Genomic DNA, 23080 nt, shown 5'->3' with positions numbered 1-23080 from the left:
TCACCTGGTGGCCAGGTTTTATCCCAAAGAACCTGGCCGGGTTCAGCCCGAAGGAGCGACATAGGGCCCTCCTTCTGCAGGCCTTCCACTTGCAGGGGGAACCATAAGGAGCCAGCGCATTGTGGAACGGTTGGTGGTCAAAGTTTAGGAAGAGCAAACACAGAAACTGGCATATTCATAATAATAGGTAAATATCATGGGCTTGTTTTTAGAATGTTACAATGAAAGATAAGAAGAAAGCTCAAACAAACAACCATCCATAGACCAAATATCAGGAAAGTGGTCAAAAAGTGGAAAAGAATATTGGATTAAAACACCCAGGTGTAAAAAGAAAGCATAAAAAATTGAAGCTGTGCATTTCTCAGTGGCAGAGCATCAGCTGTATTCCCGTCAGCTCTACAGAACAGGCCACCTCATGAATATGCAGAAGAGTGTGGACTTGGCAGCAGAATCATCCATAATCCTGCCTCTTTCCACCAGGAATCCAAGCCTTCCATTCACCATTGGGATGACGGAGGCTTAAGGAGGGGGCGACTTATGGACAATCAGAATCTGAAGGAAGTGTGTATGAAACAAAAAACACACATTCTGCTGACTCCGACAAGAGAGATCGCTGCATGACAGTGTGTTAGCAACAAACGCTTTTACCTCATGTCAGGCGAGCGCGACCCAGTCTCTAATTCAACCCCATTATCCTCTATGCTCAAACAATGGAGCAGAGCAAGTGAAAGAGGAGGGGGTTCTATGCACCATTGCCCTGCTTTATTTCACTCCTTATAGCTGTCTGATGGCTGTCTGACTGTGCTTTCAATAAAGCGCTTATTAAATCAGCCAGGCTGCTGGCGTTCACGGACATTAATGTACACACACTGGGCTATTTCCCTCTAACTTTACACACACAGATCATCAGCTTGCTCCAGAAGAGGTCATCAAGTGCGTCCGCATGATGGCACTATGCATGCTGAAAGAGATTCTTCCTCAAGCATTTAAAGGGGCAGTTCACACAAACATGCAGAGTCACTGTTAATTTAATCAAGTGTAGGTGTTAATGGGAGATGAAGTGAAATTTTAGATGAAGCTGTGATAACTGGTGATTCATTCTGTATAAAACAGGTCAATTGTTATCAGAACTTAAAAAAACATGAAAGTAAGAATAGTAGGCTTTCATTATGCTTTTTTTTTTTTTGGACTCTCAAATTCATGGTAATTGTTGGCTTGCATTTAATGAATCACCAGTGACCTAAAATCTTTTATTTTGTACTGATAAAAAAAAAAAAAAAGTCACATCTTTGATGGCCTGAGGGTTGGTAAATTGAGTGAAATGCATTTCACCGCATCTTCCATTATATAGAAAGACAGGTAGTCCTGTTTTAAATGTAGGGGAGAGCAGGGACGAAAGTAACGTGGGATGAAAGTAACAAAGTGATTTTCTCAAAGCCCTGACAACATTTTCTTTCCAGGCTATAACAGCACATTCAGCATGAAACCCTTGACGAAGCTGCCAAATATCATGTGATTTCGGGATCGTGTCCCGCAGTTACCTGTAGCTCCAAATTTCTGTTTTTAAGTGCAAAAAACGAATTATTGTAGGTTATTTTTTCCTTATTACAAGTTGTGTTTCTCTTTCCATGTGTCACACTAATGAACAATCTACAGGTTATTTAGTGCAATAACACACCCTTAAGTTTGTATTGTCTGAGTTTTTCAGTTAATCAGGTTTAATGGCAAGAGTTCCTGTGGGGATGAAAGTAACACTGTTATTTATGTCCCACTGCTTCCACATTAGTTTGCAATGTTTGGATTGCAAAAAATGGATGGTTTTAAAAAAAATAATACATATTGCCAAAACCAATTTTAAAAATACTCAAATATTGTAGAAAATGGTAACATTGTGCATTAATGAATTGATTTTAAAACATTTGATGAAACTGAAATTAAAAATGGAAATGCCGTTTAATTTTTTTTGCAAAAATAAAAGACAAAATATGTTTACAGTTCACATTGACAAGGTCATAGACACATATATTTAAAACAAACAAGATTAAGCCAGTAAATCTAGCATATATTGTTGTGTTATTTTTTTAACATTGTTTTAAAGAACTTTTTGTAGAAATTAATCAATAAATGGCTTTTAAAAAGGCTATAACGGCTTAAAATTGTTAAAATAAGAGCTACACAATTTTGTAATTGTGATATACTTTATATTACAGTATTTACACCTTTGTGTCATTTTGAAACTTTGTCATTTAATTTATTATGTTAATGTAAAATCATCATTTGCAAAATGAATACTATGTTGATACCTAGTTTTGTTTACATGTATTACTATATAATATAGCTGAAATAAAACCTAATTTCATCAATAATTGTCAAAGATTAAACATAAAAATCACTAAAAAAATAAAAACAAAAATCTTTGATTTTGATATAAATAACATTAACAAATCTTTATACTAATCTCTGAACTTTAACCTAGGAAAGTAGAAAACTGCTACACACATTACATTTTTTTCCTGCTCAATCATTACAAAGCTAATACTTAGCTAATACTAATAAAAAATAATTGAGAATCTCAGAAACTGAGATTGATATTAAACATGTCTTTACTGTCAACATTATTTTCTGACTGATCCCAAATCTTTACAGAGCAATCTATGTGTAATACTTCTATCAAGACGTTAACTCTGGGGCCTATGGTAAAAACATGCAAACGCTTTAAAGTCACCTTCATCATTAGCCTTGTGCTTTAAACTAATATAAAATGTCCCAGTCATTAAATGTTACACAGTATATCCGGGACCAATGTCCCCAATATTCCCTTTTGGAAAAAGCTGTTTCCTCAAGCTCATTAGGAAGAGGATGCAAAGGATGTTTCTCAGAGAAGTGCTAGCTGTGTCTGGCCTCAGGACAGATCAACAGCCTTTTAACAGGCTCTAGTAAACATACACAGATGTGCGAAATATCTTCAAGCTACCTGATTCCTAGATGGTGTACGCTGCTGTTCACTTGTACTTGTGAAAATTGTGCATCTATTACACTGAACACTGATGGAGGGTTAAATGCGGCCATTAAAAATCGCAGCAAACAAACAAATAAGCATTTATCAGAACTAAAAAGAGACAGTTTAGCAGCCACGTACAAATTTTGTACTGCTTGAATATGTTTTTGTCCCTCATTTTATGATGAAACCGCAATATTAGCTAAAACACTTCTTTAAAGCTCTCCTGACAAAAAAAAACTTTTAGAGTCTTGCAGAATTATTATTATTTCAATGTCTGTTTTAATTTCAACATATTTTCATTTCATTTAAAGTTGTGTTGTGAAATTTACACAATTACAATTACACAACGCCAATTATATTGCTGCATATATATTTACAGTATTGTGTTTGCATATACTAACACATACACACACACACACACACACATATATATATATATATATATATATATATATATATATATATATATATATATATATATATATATATATATATATATATATATATATATATACACACACACACACACACACACACACTCACACACACACACAAACAGTTGAATTAAACTATTAGCTCCCTTTGGATTTTTTCAAATATTTCTTAACTGATGTTTAACAGAGAAAAGGAAATTTTCACAGTATGTCTGATAATATTTTTTCTTCTGGTGAAAGTCTTATTTGTTTTATTTTGGCTAGAATAAAAGCAGTTTTTAATTTTTTTAAAAACATTTTAGGGGAAAAATGATTAGCCCCTTTAAGCTATCGATATTCTACAGAACAAACCACCATTATACAACAACTTGCCTAATTACAATAACTTGCCTAGTTAACCTAATTAACCTAGTTAAGCATTTAAATGTCAATTTAAGCTGTATAGAAGTGTCTAGTCAAAAAAATATCTAGTCAAATATTATTTACTGTCATCATGGCAAAGAAAAAATAAATCACTTATTAGAGATTAGTTATTAAAATTATCATGTTTAGAAATGTGTTGAGAAAATCTTCTCTCCGTTAAAACAGAAATTGGGGAAAAAATTAAATGGCGGCGAATAATTCAGGGAGGTTAATAATTCTGACTTTGACTGTGTGTGTGTGTGTGTGTGTGTGTCACAATACTGTAAATACATATACAGCAAGATAATTGGTCCTGTAAATGTAAATGCAGCTTTTTCGCTATAATTGATTTATACTAAGTTAGATTATTGTAGATATCTTTAGATTCTTCAGGAAATTGTTAAGTGTATACACTTTTACAAGGATGTATTTACTTTAACAAAAATATATTTTATTAATATATTTATTACTCAGCTGCTTCAAATGGACTTTTATTTTGACAGGTTTGCAAAGACATTTGAATGTGCAGCCCTACTATTGATTTATTCATCAAAAATTCGATGACATTCCATGTTACACAGGAAATTCAATCTTTATGATTGAGTTCCTAAATCCCATTCATATTTTCCACATCACAAAAGTCATTATTTAAAAAAGAAAGCTAAACTCAATTTTCTCAACTCAATGAGTCTGTAATGTTCCCAGTGACATTTACTCTTGAAATCGCACTCGGGCTGAAAATTTAAATAAAAATACTGAGTTGGCGAGAAACATTGACAGGATTGTACTCCGGCGCAGGGTAAAATCTAGGTTAGAGCTGTCACCCATCAGCCCGTAACCCTCAAACAGAGCACAGCAGAGGAACATGTTTACAAGCAGGTTTGATCGACATGCTTGGCAAACCTCCAACATCAAAATCGTATTTACAGGCATGTCGAGGTGAAGCGGCCTGTGCAGTTAAGAGCAACACTTTGACACACGGCACTGACATCGCCGTTAAACACATGCAACTCTGAGGGCACACAAACACTTTGTTATGATTGAGCAAAACAATTAAAATAAATGTAAAAAAATGTCATATTGTTACATATAATGACTCTTATGACTGCAAACACTGTTCAGTAGAGCTCTGGTGACAGTCTGTTGCAGTTCATGCCAAGTGCTGTATTTTAAACATAATATAATTATAATAGCAACACTAATAGTAACTTTTATCATAATCCTGTAAAATTTTCATTTATTCCGAACAAAAAAATAAATAAATGGATTATTAACAGAAAAAAAGTGTTTCTTTTAATTGTCACACTCTAGAACAAGAGTCATGTAAAACAATCTAATTTCATAGCTATATATTTTTATTTGTACAGTTCTGAATACCTTGCTTCATTTTTACATACATATACTTGTTATTCTGAATGACAATGAACATTATTTCACCCATATTTTGACAATTGATTTTTAACAATGTTGTTTGAAACTAGGCCAGCACAATATATTCTTTTAGCACCGATCTCACAATGTGTGCACATCGCAAGATTCGCAATGAGTTTGAATTATAGTTGACCTGAAGCCACAGAGCACATCTGAATTGTGGAGTCACTGCTAAGTTTAACCAACACAGGGTGAAAGCTTATTATATGTGTGTGCGTGTTTGAAGCCTGTGATTGAGCATTTTAAGGGAGTTTTAAACATTTGGGCTCAAAAAAGGATGATGTTTGGAGGTGTAACAAAGATTAATTGTGTTTAATTATTTATATATGATTTATTGAACTTAGAAAATAATTTTGTCTTGTTTCTAGTCCAAATATCTACAATTCAAAGTAAAAATAAGATTATTTTAAGCACCCCATAGGCAGATAATGTTGCTTCTTTTAAGGGAAAACTCCTAATTGTGACTTATTTCGTCTGAACGTGAAAACAAAACAATATTTTAAAAAAGAGACTATACTTGCATTTAATATGCTTTCTGTGTATATGAAATCACTTTTGTAGATTTAACTTGATGCATACAGCATGTATATAAACACATGCATATACACTTACTGGCCACTTTATTAGGTACACTTTTCTAGTTCTGAGTTGGACCCCCTTTTTGCCTTCAGAACTGCCTTAATCCTTCGTGGCATAGATTCAAGAAGGTACTGGAAATATTTACGAAATTATGGTTCTTATTGACATGATAGCTTCACGTAGTTGCTGCAGATTTGTCAGCTGCACATCCATGACGCAAATATCCTGTTTCACCACATCCCAAAGGTGCTCTATTGGATTGAGTTCTGGTGACAGTGGAGGCCATTTGATTACAGTGAACTAATTGTCATGTTTAAAAAAACCTGTCTGAGATGATTCGCGTTTTTCAGACCATTCTCCGTAAACCCTAGATATGGTTGTGCGTGAAAATGCCAGTAGATCAGCAGTTTCTGAAATACTCAATCCAGCCCAACAACCATGCCATGCTCAAAGTCACTTAAATCACCTTTCTTTCCCATTCTGTTGCTCAGGTTGAACTGCAACAGATCATCTTGACCATGTCTACATGTCTAAATGCACTGAGTTGCTGCCATAAGATTGGCTAATTAGACAATTGGACAGGTGTACCTAATAAAGTGGCCAGTGAGTGTTTAGATATAATATAAAAATATTTTTCATTATTTTATTAATAGATTTTTTTTTACATATTTTATTCATTCATCAGTTAAATACACCATATCACAAAAAAAAAAAAACACATTCAAGTGAAATTTTGGAACGACTGATTCATCCGTTTTGTAAAAAAGACATTGAATTTACCACATGTAGTATACTTTCACAATTCCTAAGTTTTAAAAACACTGTCAAAACATTTATTCTCACATCCAGCAGCACTGCCTTGAGGTTTGTGTGGCCTCTTAGGTTAGTCCGAGAGCTGTGGAAGGATAGTCTCTCCTTTCCTCCACTAAGCCGCATTAGCTCAGTATATGCGCGTTAGCCAGAAACCTTAAACTAACGGCAATGATTTATATACAACTTCCATCTCCACAGAAACTGCCTGGAGCACGTCTGCATGCTCTTCTAGTCTGGTACACACCCTAACTGCTAACACTTCAAAATGGCAGACAATCCCAAGACACTTAAGCCAAAATATTTACCTGTCAAACGGCCAGAGCCAGTCTGTGTTTTGTAAGAGCAGTGATGGGCAAAGAGAATGAGGTGGAGCTTCCTGAATGAGCACTGATTCATTCATCATATCAGATTGATGCAGTCTAATGACTTTAAGATCCGAATGAATAAAAGAGGATCACACGGATTGAAATACTCCGATCAGGAATACAAACTACTGATTCTTTGTCTTCTTGATCATCCAATACCGGTTCCAAGCCCAATCCATAATACTTTTAATATAAGTGATCCTATATGAAAGCTCTCTATTGACTTTAACCCATCTGTGCCCACATTTTTCTAAATGGTTTCATGCATTTAGCTTTGTTAATAGTGTCCTATATGAACATGCTTTGGGTGTATTTTCCTTAGGTTTTTGATTTTTTTTTTTTTTGCTATAAAATAATATTTTATAATATAGACATGGTGAAGATGATCTGCTTCAGTTCAAACCGAGCATCAGAATGGGGAAGAAAGGTGATTTAAATGACTTTGAACGTGGCATGGTTGTTGGTGCCAGACAGGCTGGCCTGAGTATTTCAGAAACTGCTGATCTACTGGGATTTTCACGCACAACAATCTCTAGGGTTTACGATAGAAGTTGTAAACTTCTCCAAAATTGCACAATAGAAGATTGGAAAAATGTTGCCTAGTCTGATGGGTCTCAATTTCTGCTGCAACATTAGGATGGTAGGGTTAGAATTTGGCATTAACAACATGAAAGCATGGATCCAGGTAGTTTTGAAGGCGAAAGAAGGTCCAACCTGGAACTAGTATGGTGTGCCTAATAAAATAAACGTATATATATAACATATTATAATATAGAATTCTATAATGTTTTCTTATTCCCTACCAAGCAAAATCATAAGAGGAGAGAATATTTGGTCCAATACTGCAGAGTTACAGCAGTGAAAGAAAAAAAAATTACATAAAAAAAATCAAGAGTGAAAAACCCCCAAAAAAGTACATACTGCTTTCCACAATGGTGACGTGTTTTCAGTAAATCATCATGAAAGTAAATCATGACTAAAAGGGTCATTTTATTTTGTATACTGTGGTCTGCATCACAAAAACATCATAATTTAGTAGTAATAGGCTATTATTTGTCCTCTTTTTACACCCCTCATCAGAAGCCATGCTGTGAGCTGTTTTGTATATTTAAAAGTTGTCAATGTTTTGCTTCTAAGATGAGATTTCAGACTTAGAAAAGACTACTGTTCTGTGTTCACTGATTTAAACTTAGTGCTAATTGATTTAAATGTATGTTTGGAGCATCTTTATTGTTTGGTTTCTGCATAGACGTTTGTTTGCCCCTTTAAATTTTTACTTGCTAATGTGAGAATTGGTAGGCGGAGCCAAACCAGCGGTGAGTTAGCAGCAGGTCACAAATCATTGTTCATGAATCCTTTTTATAGTATTTTCTGCTGCCAAATTGTTGTTCATAATTATTTGTCTTTTATTTTCTTGCTAAATTGTCAATAATAATGTAATAATATACTTTTTTTCTGCAATACATCTACTGTGATGTTCTGAATAACAAAATAAAGAAAACTGAAATGAGGTGTTGATCTTTTGTGGAGATGCTGTTTAGCCACATTAATAGATAATAAAGTCACATACTCCCTAGCATGCCGTTCTGGCAGAAAACAGTGAATTTTTTTACAGTGTAACTAACTTTTATTTGTAAAAAGATGAAAAAAATGTATAAATTGATTTTTTCTTTTGAGTTTATGACCCTCTTTTAGTTAATGATACTGTAAAAAAAAAAAAAAAGGTTCAGTTTATTGCACAGAGCACAATCAATTCGCTTCATAAGTTTCTGACTATAAGACTTTCTGACTTTGTTGACTATATATGTTTTTAGAACCCTAAAAATGCTGGTTGCCATTGACTTCAATGTTATGAATCAGCTTATGATTAAAAAATTTGCCAATATCTTGGATGACCAGAGGGTCAATAAATAAACAGCAAATTTTCATTTTGGATGAACAGTCATTTTTAATAACATAAAATATCATAAAAAGTTTTAGAAGAGGTGCTACCAAAGTCATCTCCCAATTCTTCTGCATAAATGCATGTTTAATAGGGCTTCAAGTGCGGTCGACAAGGGCACTGCGCTATAGACTAATTTCCTTTAAGCTGCAGAATTTTTAATGAGCCGTTTTGACATCATTTAGAAAAAGGATTACTGTTCTCAGATGCAGTACACAAGCAATATTCCATTACTGTCTAGCAAAAAAAAAAAAGAAGCCGAGAATTTAGGTCTTGCATACAGTAAATGTTCAAAATTCACAGTACTTTTCGTTTTAAAAACAGCAAACAATATGTTAACATTTAAAGTTTTTTCAATGGAAATAAAGATGAATTAATGCATATTTTTGGTTCCTCTAATGTTCAAAAACATTGGGAAAATCTCCTAATGCACAGAACTGAAGTATTACATTCATTTTTCTTACTCTACATTGTGAATATAAAACATTACTCAAACCACCAACAGGACGCAGAGGAATCAATACTGAAAGCTTCTAGTGCAGGCTCTCTTTCAATATTAATGTCAAGTTGTATATTAAGATCAGAAGCAAGATACTATCCACTATCAAGCCATCTTAATGCAGAGGTTGGCAAAGTGTCTCAAAATGTGTGATATAAAACTGCTAAGCATAATCCTCAGTGTACTGCCTAAAGTTAACACAAAACTTAACAGGTCTAACATTAAAATAGTCAAAAATTAGCTATTTATTAATACTAAATGCAATAATATTAGTACAAGCAAAGCATCTACTTAGTTGTTTCAAATAATCATTGTAACTAATCAAGTGTCAAGGTACTCCTGTCCAACTGCTCGTTAAATGCAAATTTCTAATCGGCCAATCACATGGCAGCAACTCAATGCATTTAGGCATGCAGACATAGTCAAGACGATCTGCTACAGCTCAAACCGAGCATCAGAGTGGGGAAGAAAGATGATTTAAGTGACTTTAAACAAGGCATGGTTGTTGGTGCCAGACGGGGTTTACAGACGGGGTTCTCTAGGGTTTACAGAGAATGGTCCAAAAAAGTGAAAATATCCAGTGAGCGAATGACCAGAATGGTTTGAGCTGATAGAAAGGCAAGAGTAACTCAAATAACCACTTGTTACAACAGAAGTATGCAGAAGAGCATCTCTGAAAGCACAACACGTCAAACCTTGAAGCAGATGAGCTACAGCAGCAGAAGACCACACCAGCGGCCACTCCTGTCACCTAAGAACAGGAAACTAAGGCTACAATTTGCACAGGCTCACCATAATTGCACAATAAAAAGACTAGAAAAACATTGCCCGGTCTGATGAGTCTCCATCTCTACTATGGCATTCGGATAGTAGGGTCAGGATTTGGCATCAACAACATGAAAGCATGGATCTATCCAGCCTTGTATCAATGGTTCAGGCTGGTGTGGTGGTGTAATGGTGTGGAGGATATTTTGGCACACTTTTGGCCCAGTTGTACCAATTGAGCATGGTGTCAACACCACAGCCTACCCGAGTATTGTTGTTGACCATATCCATCCCTACATGACCACAGTTTACCCATCATCTGATGGCTACTTCCAGCAGGATAACATGCCTCCATATTAACTCTATTAACTCCATAATAAAGTTTCATGGCCAGTGTAACTTATTTATGCAAAAATAAAAACTTGTCATATACAAAATTGTATTACTGTCGTTCATTGATGTTTTGGCCCCACTGTAAACCTTATACACACACAAAATAAAAAATAAAAATAAAAAACTTGCTGATAGTTCAAAACTTATTTAAAATTAGCTGAAACACAATGCTGAAGATATTTTGGAGAGTGAAATTTAGTCATTTTGTTCAATCCACTAACATTTGTTATATTAACTTAATGGATTTGTGTTGGGAGAAAATGTGTGAAATGTGTGGAACCCTGCATTTTTTACAGTGCAGAATCTCTTAACATGTCATCAAATAAGTCCTGCTTCAAATATGCCTGACATACAAACCCTGAATATTAATATTAATCACACACACACACAACCTATATTCTAATAGTTCAGCCAAAATCTCACATTTCTGGTCTGCTTAGCAGAGGAATTACATATTAAATATTTTGTGACCACAATGATACAGATCCTAGTAATTTAGACCTTTCTGCAGGGATTCAGTATCCTGACAGGCTCTATTTGAGGAAAACAGAGGAAAGAGAGAGGGTGGCAGTGAAAGGATAATGATCCTCGTCTTCTCCAGCGATACATTATACGCCCTGTCAGTGACCTTGAAACACATCAGAGTCAGAGCGCCAGATCCCAAACCGCATATGTGTGCATTTGTATGATTTAAAGGAAGAAACATTGTCTATCTGATTCATGAACATTGCGCATGTGCCTGTAAGGATTTCAAAGGGATAGTTCACCCAAAACAAAATATTTATTATCAATTCACGATCAATATCAAAACTTGTTTGACTTTTTTCTTCTATAAACACAAAAACAGTGGCGCAGTAGGTTATGCTCTCGCCTCACAAAGAGAAGGTCGCTGGTTCGAGCCTCGGCTGGGTCAGTTGGCGTTTCTGTGTGGAGTTTGCATGTTCTCCCTGCCTTCGCGTGGGTTTCCTCTGGGTGCTCCAGTTTCCCCCGCAGTCCAAAGACATGCAGTACTGGTGAATTGGGTAGGCTAAATTGTCCGTAGTGTATAAGTGTGAATGATTGTGTGTGGATGTTTCTCAGAGATAGGTTGCGACTGGATGGGCATCTGCTGTGTAAAAACGTGCTGGATAAGTTGGTGGTTCATTCCGCTGTGCGACCCAGGATTAATAAAGGAATAAGCCGAAAAGAAAATGAATGAATAAATGAATGAGACATTTTGAAGTAAGTTGGAAACCTGTAACCATTGATTTACACACTATTTGATCTCCCTGCTATGGAAGCTAATGGTTACTGGTTTTCAGCTTCTTCAAAATATTGTCCTTTGTGTTCAACAGATGAAGAAACTCACAAAGCTTTGGAACTACTTGAGGAGGAGTAAATGGTGACTCCATTTTTACTTTTGGGTGAACTGTCCCTTTAACTTTCAGATCTTTATGATAGGTAGAGCATAATTACCTTTTAAGCTTTTTTAATGCTAAATTTTAAGAGTGGGTGATTTTCTTTTGTATAATTAATTAATCCTACATTATGTTTTGGCACAGTATATTGTCTTTGAATTTCAACTAATTCAAAGTTTTAATGAAAATATTTGTAAACTTTGTAAATCGACTACTGTATATGCCAATGATAAAAATAATAACAACAAAAATATGTGACCAAATGATGGTGCATCACATTAAAAACAGTATATGTGAAACACTCAAGACTACATAAAAGAGGAAACCGGAACATACTTGAAGTCCTAAAGGGCCACTCACACAGACTTTATTTTTATTTATTTTTATTTGAGGTGAAAAACACAAGACGCAAACACTGGAATGGGAAAAATTAAAGGTTGTAAGTGGTAAGTTTGGGCACTTTTATCTGGATGTTTTAAGCATACTGTTTCTTACTAAATTCACAGAAGGAGAGTATTTAAGTCAATCATGGAATGTGATTTATGGGGTTTGCGCTACTCATTTAACTTGTATTTCCACCATTATTTAAAGGGTTAGTTCAAACAAAACAGTAATTTCTGACATCATTTACTCATCCTTCACTTGTTCCAAACATTTATGAGTGTCTTTATTCTATTAAACACAACAAAAAGATATTTTAAAAAAGCTGGAAACTGGTAACCACTGACATCCATGGTAAAAACAAACAAATAGCATGGAAGTCAATGGTTTTCCAGCTTTCTTCACAAAAAAACAATGTCTTGACCCAGTTTGCACGTGTGTTGTTAGTAGATTAAATCATGGAGATTCATAGAATACCGTATTATCCTCGACTCTCCTTGTTTGTGACCTAATTGTGCTGATTTATGCCCTTTATTAAACATAATGAAAATGAGCTGCTGCTGCTGTGTTATTTAAATCAAGCACTGCCAGTAGATCAGTAACAAAACATAACACTCACACAAACACTTTTTTAGCATTGCTCTATCACAGTAGTTTGTACTGTTTAGTTATTCTGTATTGAATGCCCTGTAGTTGGTCAGTACTAGTTTCCATTACTAGATTTTTCTTGAATGCTCTGATTCTGTTGTGTCCAATCATGTTTCTCATTTGTTTCTAAAACCAAAACTGACATACACAGTGGTTTATAAAAATTCTGAAGGGAACTGCTGTTGCTCTTTCATGTATGCGTGAAGTAGACATTCTTTAAAAAAAACTGCATAAACAGTTAGCATAAACAGTTAGCTAAAAAATAGGCAACAGTTCATGGAAATTGGCAACCATAAATAGTCATAAATGTAAATTGTGGCATACCACAAGGATCAATTTTAGGTCCAATATTGTTTATAGTGTATATTAATAATATGTGTTAGATATCAGAATTGTTTAAGTTTATTTTATTTGTAGATGATGAAAGTATTTTTGTTCTGGAAATAATATACCAAAACTTATGGAGTTGATTAAAACAGAAATTAATAAATTAAAATTGTGGTTTGACATAAATTGTGATTTAATATAAGTAAAACAAAGGTTAAAAAGTAGTCATATTATAGATTCAAACATTTATAATGAAGAATATGCAATGAAGTTTCTTGGTGTTGTATTGGATCATAAATTTTTTTGGAAACCGCAAATAAATAATGTGATATCAAAATTAGTAAAAACTGCAGCAATAGTGTATTAAGCAAGATTTATTCTAGACAATAAATCAATGTATGTATTATATAACACACTTATGTTGCCATCAATGAGTTATTTAGTTGAAATTTAAATAAATCTAATTTACGATCCATATGTACAATGCAGAAAAAAACAATTAGACTGATAGAAAACAAGGAAAACTTTAAAAAGTATGTGTATGTCTGTCTGTGGTGTGAAATTATGGAACAGTCTAGATCAGACTCTCAACCCATGTCAAGATAATAATCAATTTAAAAAGTTGTATAAATCTATATTAATAAAGAAATATAATGATGAAGGCGATTGAAAAATTGGGGGTCTATGTTACAAAATGTAAAGGGGGTCTATATTACAAAATGTAAAGGTACAAATGGACATCAAACATACAATTGCCAAAAAGATAAAAGAATAAAACATGTCTCATGCAAAAAGAAGTGATAAGTGAAAAGAAAAAAAAGTTGAAGTAATAGAGAAATGATATGTGTGGTTATGGGACAGGAAAATAATAAGCTTGTGCTTCATCCCACTCCATTTGACCATGTTGAAATGTATTTTTTGTTAATGATATTTTATGTATGATATTTTTGTTCGAAAATAAATAAATCAATTTAAATCAAATCAAATCAAAAAACACGTTTCAGATATTTCAGACAAGATGACCTTTTATGCAAAAATCACTTTTATAAGGGGTTTTAACACCGCTGTGTGGCAACAGTGTGTGAACACAGCCAGTCTCTAATGTTAAAACTTTACAATTTTATATTGCACTTCATAAAAGAAACAATTTGATTGACATTCTCTCTTTGTATGTGTTATCAGAGGGGGAAAGCCCTGCCCGTTAGTGATGATCTCCCCCTCATCAGCATATTAAGTAAGTCCTGTTTTTGAATCTGCCACTATGCTGACACATAGGCATTTGAAACTCTGCCCCCTTTTAATAACAGCTCAATCTCAGTTCAATTTAAAGTGACCAAAGCCTAAAAGGGGCAGTTATAAAGAGTAATAAAAGTCTATTTGTGGGATATTTTGAGCTGAAACTTCACATACACACTCTATACATCGGAGAGTTATTTTACATCTTGTAAAACGTTGTGTAATAGGTCCCCTTTAAGAAAATGTTACTTGAATCATGCTGTAGATATGTTCTGTATAGCTCAGTCAACATCAAAAAAAGAGAGTTTATTTTTTGGCCATACTTAGCCCAAGTCTACTATAATTTATAGCCATAGTCAAGAGGAGTCCAGACAAATGGATGAGATATTTTACTATGCCGCCTGCATAAAGATGCAAAAGGACATCTGGACCAGGACAAACGATGGAGAATAATCTTCCTCTGATGTCCTGTTATAGGAGTGACGATATTAATCTCAGCCTGCTCTTCTGCAGACACAGCCTGAACTTCATCCAGACAGAAAAACAACAAGGCCAAAAATAAGATCATGCGACTTGTTTTAAGAGAAAACATCAATGTAAGAGAAACTGCAGTGATGGAATCAATCAAAGAAGGATTTAAGATCCTAATGACATATTCTAAAGAAAATGTGGAATGTTGACGTTATTTTTAGGACACACTGAAAAAAAATGACTTTCTGGTGTGGTAAAATTGAATAAATTTATTGTCATCATTTCTACATTATAACATTAAATGTCAATTATTTAATTAATAATAAAATGTCCTGATCAAATATTTTAATATTTACACATTTACTTCATTTAATAAAAAAACTGTGTTGTAAAAATGATATGAAAAAAGTCATGACAATAAATGCTTTTATGCTACTTATTTCAAGTTAAGGGAATAAGTATACTTGATACTTGACTCTTATTGGTCAAGTTTAATGTATTATTTTTGTCAGTTTCACTGAAGTAAGTTGAGATGACTAGAAAAGCTAATTCAATTAAACTAAAACAGTTTACACAGCTAGATTTTTTTTAAGTGTGAGTGGAAAGACTTAAATATTTGTGTTTGTTTATTTGTAATACTTAAATATGTTTTCTAACTATTGCAAATAAACCTAGCAATAAGCAGGGGTCGCCACAGCCGAATGAACCACCAACTTATCCAGCATATGTTTTACGAAACGGATGCCCTTCCAGCTGCAGCCCATCACTGGGAAACATCATTCATTCATCATTCATTGAGACAACTTAACTTAACTGAGTTCAGTTAACTTCAACTTCAAATCAATTAGTGTTGGGACAACATGAATGAATTGTGTGGAACCCTGCTTTTTTACAGTGTATAGTGCATGTCTTTGGACTTGTGGGGGAAACCTGAGCACTCAGAGGAAACCCACGCGTACACGGGGAGAACATGCAAACTCAACACAGAAATGCCAACTGACCCAGTCGAGGCTTAAAGCAACAACCTTCTTGCTGTGAGGCAATCGTGCTACCCACTGCGCCACTGTGGCATTCGCAATCTCAAAAATTCTTTTTTCATATTGACAAATAACGGTATATATTTCAATTTAAGTTGTTAAAGCTTCCAGCTTTAAAAAGGGAATACCAACAATGACTGAAACCACAACGATTAGAATAGAAAAAGAAAATATTGTTATTAACAAAAACAGCTTACACATTACTCTGATTTTCTGGAGATTCCTATTTTCTATAATATAATTATTATACAATAAAAAGTATAATATTTGATGTACTTTCATTGACAGCATTTAGACAGTACACTGAAAAAATTGCACTTTTTTTTTTTTTTGGCAGCTGTGGTGCCAGAAAAAAAATAAATAAAAAAAGAGTAAAATAACTTACAAAATATAATACAAAATATAACTACAATACAATAAATTACAAAAAAAAACAGTAAAATAATGGTTGTTAAATTACACAAATTTAAATTTAAGATAATTTCTGTCATTTAGCATCCATTATTTTACTTTTTTTTTCTGTCACACCAGCTGCCAGAAAAAAAACTTTACATTTCTGGATTCTTTTTACACTGTAAACAAACAAAAATACTTATTGCATTTTCTAATACTAAACAATTACAGAATATAAATGTTTTACTTAATTAAAAATGTAAAAAATATGTATCCTAAAAATAAACAACAGTTTAACAGCTAATACTGCTGGCGAGAAAGTGAATCACGCTCGCTAAACAATACTGGGTGATGTAGCCTAATCATAATATCAAGTTTCTTTGCATTCATCAAGACTAAGTAAAAATGTCCATAGCTTATCATTGTTATCGAACAAAATGATTAGCGTAAATTGATGACAAAATATATTTAAATTCTACTAAATATACTGTAACTAAAAAGATTAACTTAATTTGATAAAAGCAATGTCTCTACAAATAATACATCAAATACACTCTTAATATAAAATAAATCTAGAATAAAAATTTATTTTAATCAATTAATTTTTTTTAGTTTATTTAGCGGTGTTAGTTTAAGCATGAAGTACATTTTACATTGTATTGACAATTTAATTGTACTTGACAGAAAATTTGTTTACTTTTATTACATTTATTTTAATTTTACTCATGCAAATTGTTACGAGGATTGTATTAAGTAAATCTTAAGAGTTAACTGTTTCATATGAAGCTTATAAACAGAAAATATCACAAAAGTCTTCAATTTTCCCATTTACAACCACTATCGCAAATAGACCCACTTTATAAACACAAATCCTTTCATTCAGTTTTCCCATACTCTAATAGAAACTACGTGAAGCAACAGTTTCTTTCTTGTCCAAACTGTCACGCAGCCAAACTGTTTTTGTTCTTGGCCTGAGAGTCTGTGTTTCTATGGCGAATGGCAGCACACAGCGGCGAGAGCTCCATTCAAACGCACAGCCAGAAGAACCCAAAGGAGGACAAATAAAGAGAGAGATTGAGAGACATTATACTCACAGTGTACAGCTCGTTCGTCACTTTCACCAGCTCCTCGTGCATCTGAATGCCAATTTCTTTACTCTGAAAGAACACAAAATGGGTCACACATTAGTCAAACTCTAAACTTTGCAGGTTCCAGAAAGTAATACATTATAATGGAAAATTATTTTAAAACATACTACAATGTACAGTTGAAGTCTGAATTATTAGCCCTCCTGAATTATTAGCCCCCTCTATATATTTTACCCAATTTCTATCTAACAGAATTTTTTTCAACACATTTCTAAAAATAATAGTTTTAAAAACTCATTTCTAAAAACAAATTTCTTTGATCTTTGCCATGACGATATTATTTTACTAGATATTGTTCAAGACACTAATATTCATCTTTAACGTGACATTTAAAGGCTTAACTAGGTTAATAAAACAAGTGAGGCTAATTAAGCAAGTCATTTTATATCAGTGGTTTGTTTTGTAGACAATCAAAAATATTGCTTAAGGGGGTTAATAATTATGACCTTAAAATGTTTTTTTTTATTTTTTTTTATTCAAACTGCTTGTATTCTAGCCAAAATAAAACAAATGAGACTTTCTTTAGAAGAAAAAAATACTTTAGGAAATACTGTGGAAAATGTATAGCTCCTTTACTGTAAACATCATTTGGCTAATAATTTTGACTTTAACTGTATGTAGTTTATATAAGCAACTAAAAATAAGAATATAACTCTGTGTTTTCTGATGATGTCTTCTTATATGCTGTTTTCCCACTTTATTAGAATTGTAGCTCTTTTTATAAGCTGCCGAGCATCACAAACATACTTTACAGAGATCAAAAATGCAAGCCAAATAAATAAACAAACATATATTTATTTAGATTTTTCCCTGTGACTGTTTCAATGTGCTCAGATCAACATTTTAAACCACACTACACTGTATTTTTTTTCTGTAGCAGTAATTTGCAAAATACTATTTACATTTTATTTTAAGCATATTAGAATCAATTTTACAAGAGGTTTAGTTAAGAGTAGCATACGGTGAAGATTACGGTTTTGTTTCTCATTCCTTAATCTTAAATAGGATAAGTTCACAGTGCTCGTTTAGATGAGTTTTTTTTTTTTACTCAAATAGTTTGTTGCAATCGGTTTCCTCACATGGTTTGAGTTACCTTAACTTGTTGTATTTTACAGTGTATGTGAACTCATGGTTTGAATTTACATAAAATACTTTTTCCTGACTGTTTTAATGCATATTTAACATAGAATTTTTTTGAACATGTTTTGACTATCAAAGAGTTAAAAACAACATTTTTTTTCTCCTATTTGGACAGTTAAAAATAAATAGTGTTTGGGACATTTCATATGCTGCAAAACAGTCGCAGGATGACACTGCACTGTATGTCTGTAACTAAATATAAAATATTCAAAGTGTTTTAAATAGCCACTTAAGAGCTCAAATGTGCTGTCTACGTACAGGTATGTGGCCACTAAGCCCTAGGAGGTTAATACACTTAAATTTGTAAAAAAAAAACAATTAAGTTAACTTCATCAATATGTGTTATGACAACATGAAGGAGTTGTGTGGCATTTTTTACGGTGTTGCATTTATAGCACATCAATAAATACTAAGAATAAAACACTTGAGTTTAAATTCTGGTTGTTTGAATCTTAACAAATAAATTTAAAGATGTATAATCATCATCAGGCTAGACGTTTCATATTTCTCAATGATAAATGTGGAAACTCCAATGACATGAAATGTCAAAAAGTTCATGTTTTCAATCAATGGATAATTTGATAAAAATGCTTTTCAATAAAAACTTCTGCAGCAACATTTCCTGCGTTTGTGTAAGCAGACAGAGAGCAGGAGGATTCAGATCTAGACTAAGACACTGAAAACTGCTTATGCATTTCTGTGGTAACAAAAAACAATCATTTAATAATGCTATAAACAAGGGAAAGAACACAAGTCTACCTACTCCCACACAGCATAACTCCTGCTCACACACACAAAGCTCTGAGCGGAAAGTGAGAGAATGTAATGCATTTAACTCTAAAGTGAGACAATCTGGCAGAAACAGGAGGGCAAGAACTCCAGGGAAGCTTGAAATTGTTCACTGCACGCGCAGGTTTGTCATTAGGCACAAAAACTAAGACTGGCTTAGACACACACACACAATTTTTGGTAAACTTCCAGGCCTGCAGAATCTACAGGTAGAAGCATTACCTTTCTTGTCAAGAGTTCAGAAAAGCTCTGCACAGAATGCTGCTGTATACTATATAATGGTATATACTTCCTCAGAAAAGTCAGATGACAAAACAATACACCGAACACAAGCAAAGTGTGAAATAACAAAACTACATCAAACCGTAAATAAAAACAACTGCTCCAGTAATAATTAAATATTTAAAAAATAATTAAAAATATGGTAACTTAAACCAAAAACTTACAAAACAGCCATTTTGTATTTTTTATACAATTGAAGTCAGAATAATTAGCCCCCGCTTTGAATTTTTTTCCTTTTTAAAATATTTTTCAAATTATGTTTAACAGAGCAAGGAAATTTTCACAGTATGTTTGATTATATTTTTTCTTCTGGAAAAAGTGTTTTATTTAAGCTAGAATACTTTTTTACTTATTTTTTAAATAATTTTAAGGTCAACATTATTATTATTTAAAGGTCAACATAATTATTATTATTATAGTCTACAGAATAAACCTCTGTTATACAATATATTGCCTGATTACACTAACTTGCCTAATTAACCAAATTAACCTAGTTAAGCCTTTACATGTTACTTTAAGCTGTATAGAAGTGTCTTAAAAATATCTAGTCTAATATTATTTACTGTCATCATGACAAAGATAGTTATTAGAAATGAGTTATTAAAACTATCACGAATAGAAATGTGTTCAAATAAATCTTCTCTCCGTTAAACAGAAATTGGAGGAAAAATATACAGGGGGATAATAATTTAGGGGGCTAATAATGAACTGCATGATTTCCATTACATTCATTCTTCCATGGTGGAGCACCACACCAAAATTCCAGCATCTCATTCAAAACATTCAGCCGTTTTTTTTTTTTTATTAATAGCAGGTTATAATCACACCAAAACATATTAAAAGGTAAGTGAATTATGACAGCACTTTTCTGTAATTGTAGTAGTGATGTGCGTTATTTTATTAACCCTTTAAGATGACGTGCTGACTGACTGACAGGTGCGTGAGGCCAGTAAACATGATGTAGCTTTCAATTAAGATGAACACAGTTTCCTTAATTATACTTTACAGATAACGATATATGGCTCTGCATACAATGAGTTTATAGACGTTTCACTTTACCTCAGCAAGCATTATTGCCTCTCTGTAGGTCTATTGAAGACATTCATAAATATTCCTAGCAAATCTCATAATACTGTAATAAAGTATGTTTATAGTTTACAATAATTGTTACATAAATGCACTAAACTGCACTTCAACAGCATTTATTTTAAATAACACAAAAAAATCTGCACTTGAGCAGTGTATATTTGAGGACGTGCAAGAAGTTTTGTGCACGAACAGAGGAAATTGGCTCGCAAGCGAAGAGATTCGCATGCTCGTTTTACATGAATGCGATCTTGACTTGTAATACTGCGCTCACAACATTTGTCATTGAAATAACACCATAGGTAGTTGGTAGATCTGTGTAAAAGGCCTGCCACCAAAGCTGGATAAAACACTAGAGGAAACAGAACTGTATACGCATACATTTTAAAATATTTGACACATACCATTTTGTTTCATTTTGTGTATATACTTAATATATAACTTAAAAAAAGCTCATTCAAACTATTAATGAAATCAGTAGCTATTTAATTATATTAAACTATTAATGTCTGAAATAAATTAATTGTATTAGTTATTTCAGAAACTTAAATGAAAAAAATACATATATAAAATGTTAATCAGAAAATAAGCAGAATTTATTATTGCGAAATAAAACGTTGGAGTATTCCGATTTATGTAAAAATGAAACAAACAAGAAATTAAGAGAAAGAAAATGAAAAAGATCTACAAGGGTTCTCTCTTTGGCCCCAAAAACTTTCATTCATTCATTCATTTTCCATCAGCTTAGTCTCTATTTCAGAGGTGGAAAAAAGTGGAATGAACCACCAACTATTCCAGCATTTGTTTTACACAGCGGATGACCTTGCGGCCGCAACCCAGTACTGGGAAACACCCATACACTCTCACATTCAATCATGCATTAAGACCATTTTAGTTTATTCAATACATACATAGCGCATGTCTTTGGGGGAAACTGGAGCACCCGGTGAAAACCCAACACAGGGAGAACATGCAAACTCCACACAGAAATGCCAACTAGTCCAGCTGGGACTCGAACCAGCAATCTTCTTGCTGTGATGCGACAGTGCTAACCACTGAGCCACTGTGCCGTACCTCCCAAAAACATATAAACAGAAAATAAAGCACATAATAAAAGTACAAAAGCAAACAAAAAATAAATAAAATGAAAACTTAGAAATGTTAATAAAAAAAATACAAAGTATAAGTATTCACCACACGCCATGCCAAGGACAGACTAATCTGTCCTTGAATAAAAAGCGTGTTTTGTGGTATTTTTATGCAACAGAGAACTGTCATATTTAACAATACACCAATAGCATGTGAGCTCGATCTCGCAGTCTCCTTGAATAAATTGTATCAGTAGCCTTTCAGTGTCCTTTATGGTAAAGAATAATGTAGGACACTCTGAGGGATCAATAAAGGCTACAGCAGTGTTTGTTATGTGCTCGTGGATCTAAAGTAATCTCTCCACACACATGAATGTGTACATGCACTTACACACTTATCCCTGTAACCAGACTGCACTAATCATTCATGCTTACAGGATGAGACGATATTGCATGCACATACTGATTTTCTCTTTAGGTTAGGAAAGTCCTTGCTTATTTCTTATAACATTAAGTTAAAAAGTGAAAGTAAAAAATGTTTTTTGTTAAAAATTTTGAATAAATTCTGTGTATACAAATACTTTATACATTTTTAGTTTTGTCTTGGATTATGAATTATGAGTTATATGTTTTGGTTCTTGTATTCTTCATACACAATACCACTGGCGTAGTGGAAAGTGCATCGACAAATGGACTCTGCTTCACATGGCCACCTGAGTTCGAATCCCTCCTATGACGATCCTTTTGCTCTCTCTGCTCCCCACACTTTCCTGTCAATTCTCTCTACTGTACTGTCTAAAAAAGGTGAGTACAAGAGTAAACCCAGATTTCATCCAAAATAAAATCTATTTTCTTGACTATACAAAACCGACCATGACCATTCACATTACACTCTGCGGAAATAGCAGCGTTTGAACAGCATTTCAAGTTTCTCTGCTATAACATTACAGAATCTCTGGCCTATATGCGTAACCTGAAGGTTTTATAATCTCATTAACCTGGATGTATCTTTTTTGTAGTCCCCAAATTGCAT

At 33.4% G+C, this 23080-nt stretch overlaps 1 protein-coding gene across 3 annotated transcripts in view; it reads right to left on the bottom strand.

Annotated features, from left to right (window-relative positions):
• The window catches only part of srgap3 (SLIT-ROBO Rho GTPase activating protein 3), a 200428-nt gene that overhangs the window by 86337 nt on the left and 91011 nt on the right, over positions 1 to 23080 (bottom strand). For all 3 annotated transcript variants that reach the window (XR_015494021.1, XM_087257811.1, XM_087257812.1), the window contains exon 4: positions 17609 to 17671. Coding sequence is in view for 2 of the 3 variants with exons in the window: in XM_087257811.1 (XP_087113937.1) it covers positions 17609 to 17671 (63 nt within the window). In the remaining variant the exon portion in view is untranslated. The remainder of the gene's footprint in view (positions 1 to 17608; positions 17672 to 23080) is intronic.

This window comes from Danio rerio, chromosome 6 (genome assembly GCF_052040795.2).
Source record: "Danio rerio strain M-AB ecotype USA chromosome 6, GRCz13ab, whole genome shotgun sequence".
In the NCBI taxonomy this organism is placed as follows: domain Eukaryota; kingdom Metazoa; phylum Chordata; class Actinopteri; order Cypriniformes; family Danionidae; genus Danio; species Danio rerio.
This window is presented reverse-complemented; position numbering and strand designations above follow the sequence as displayed.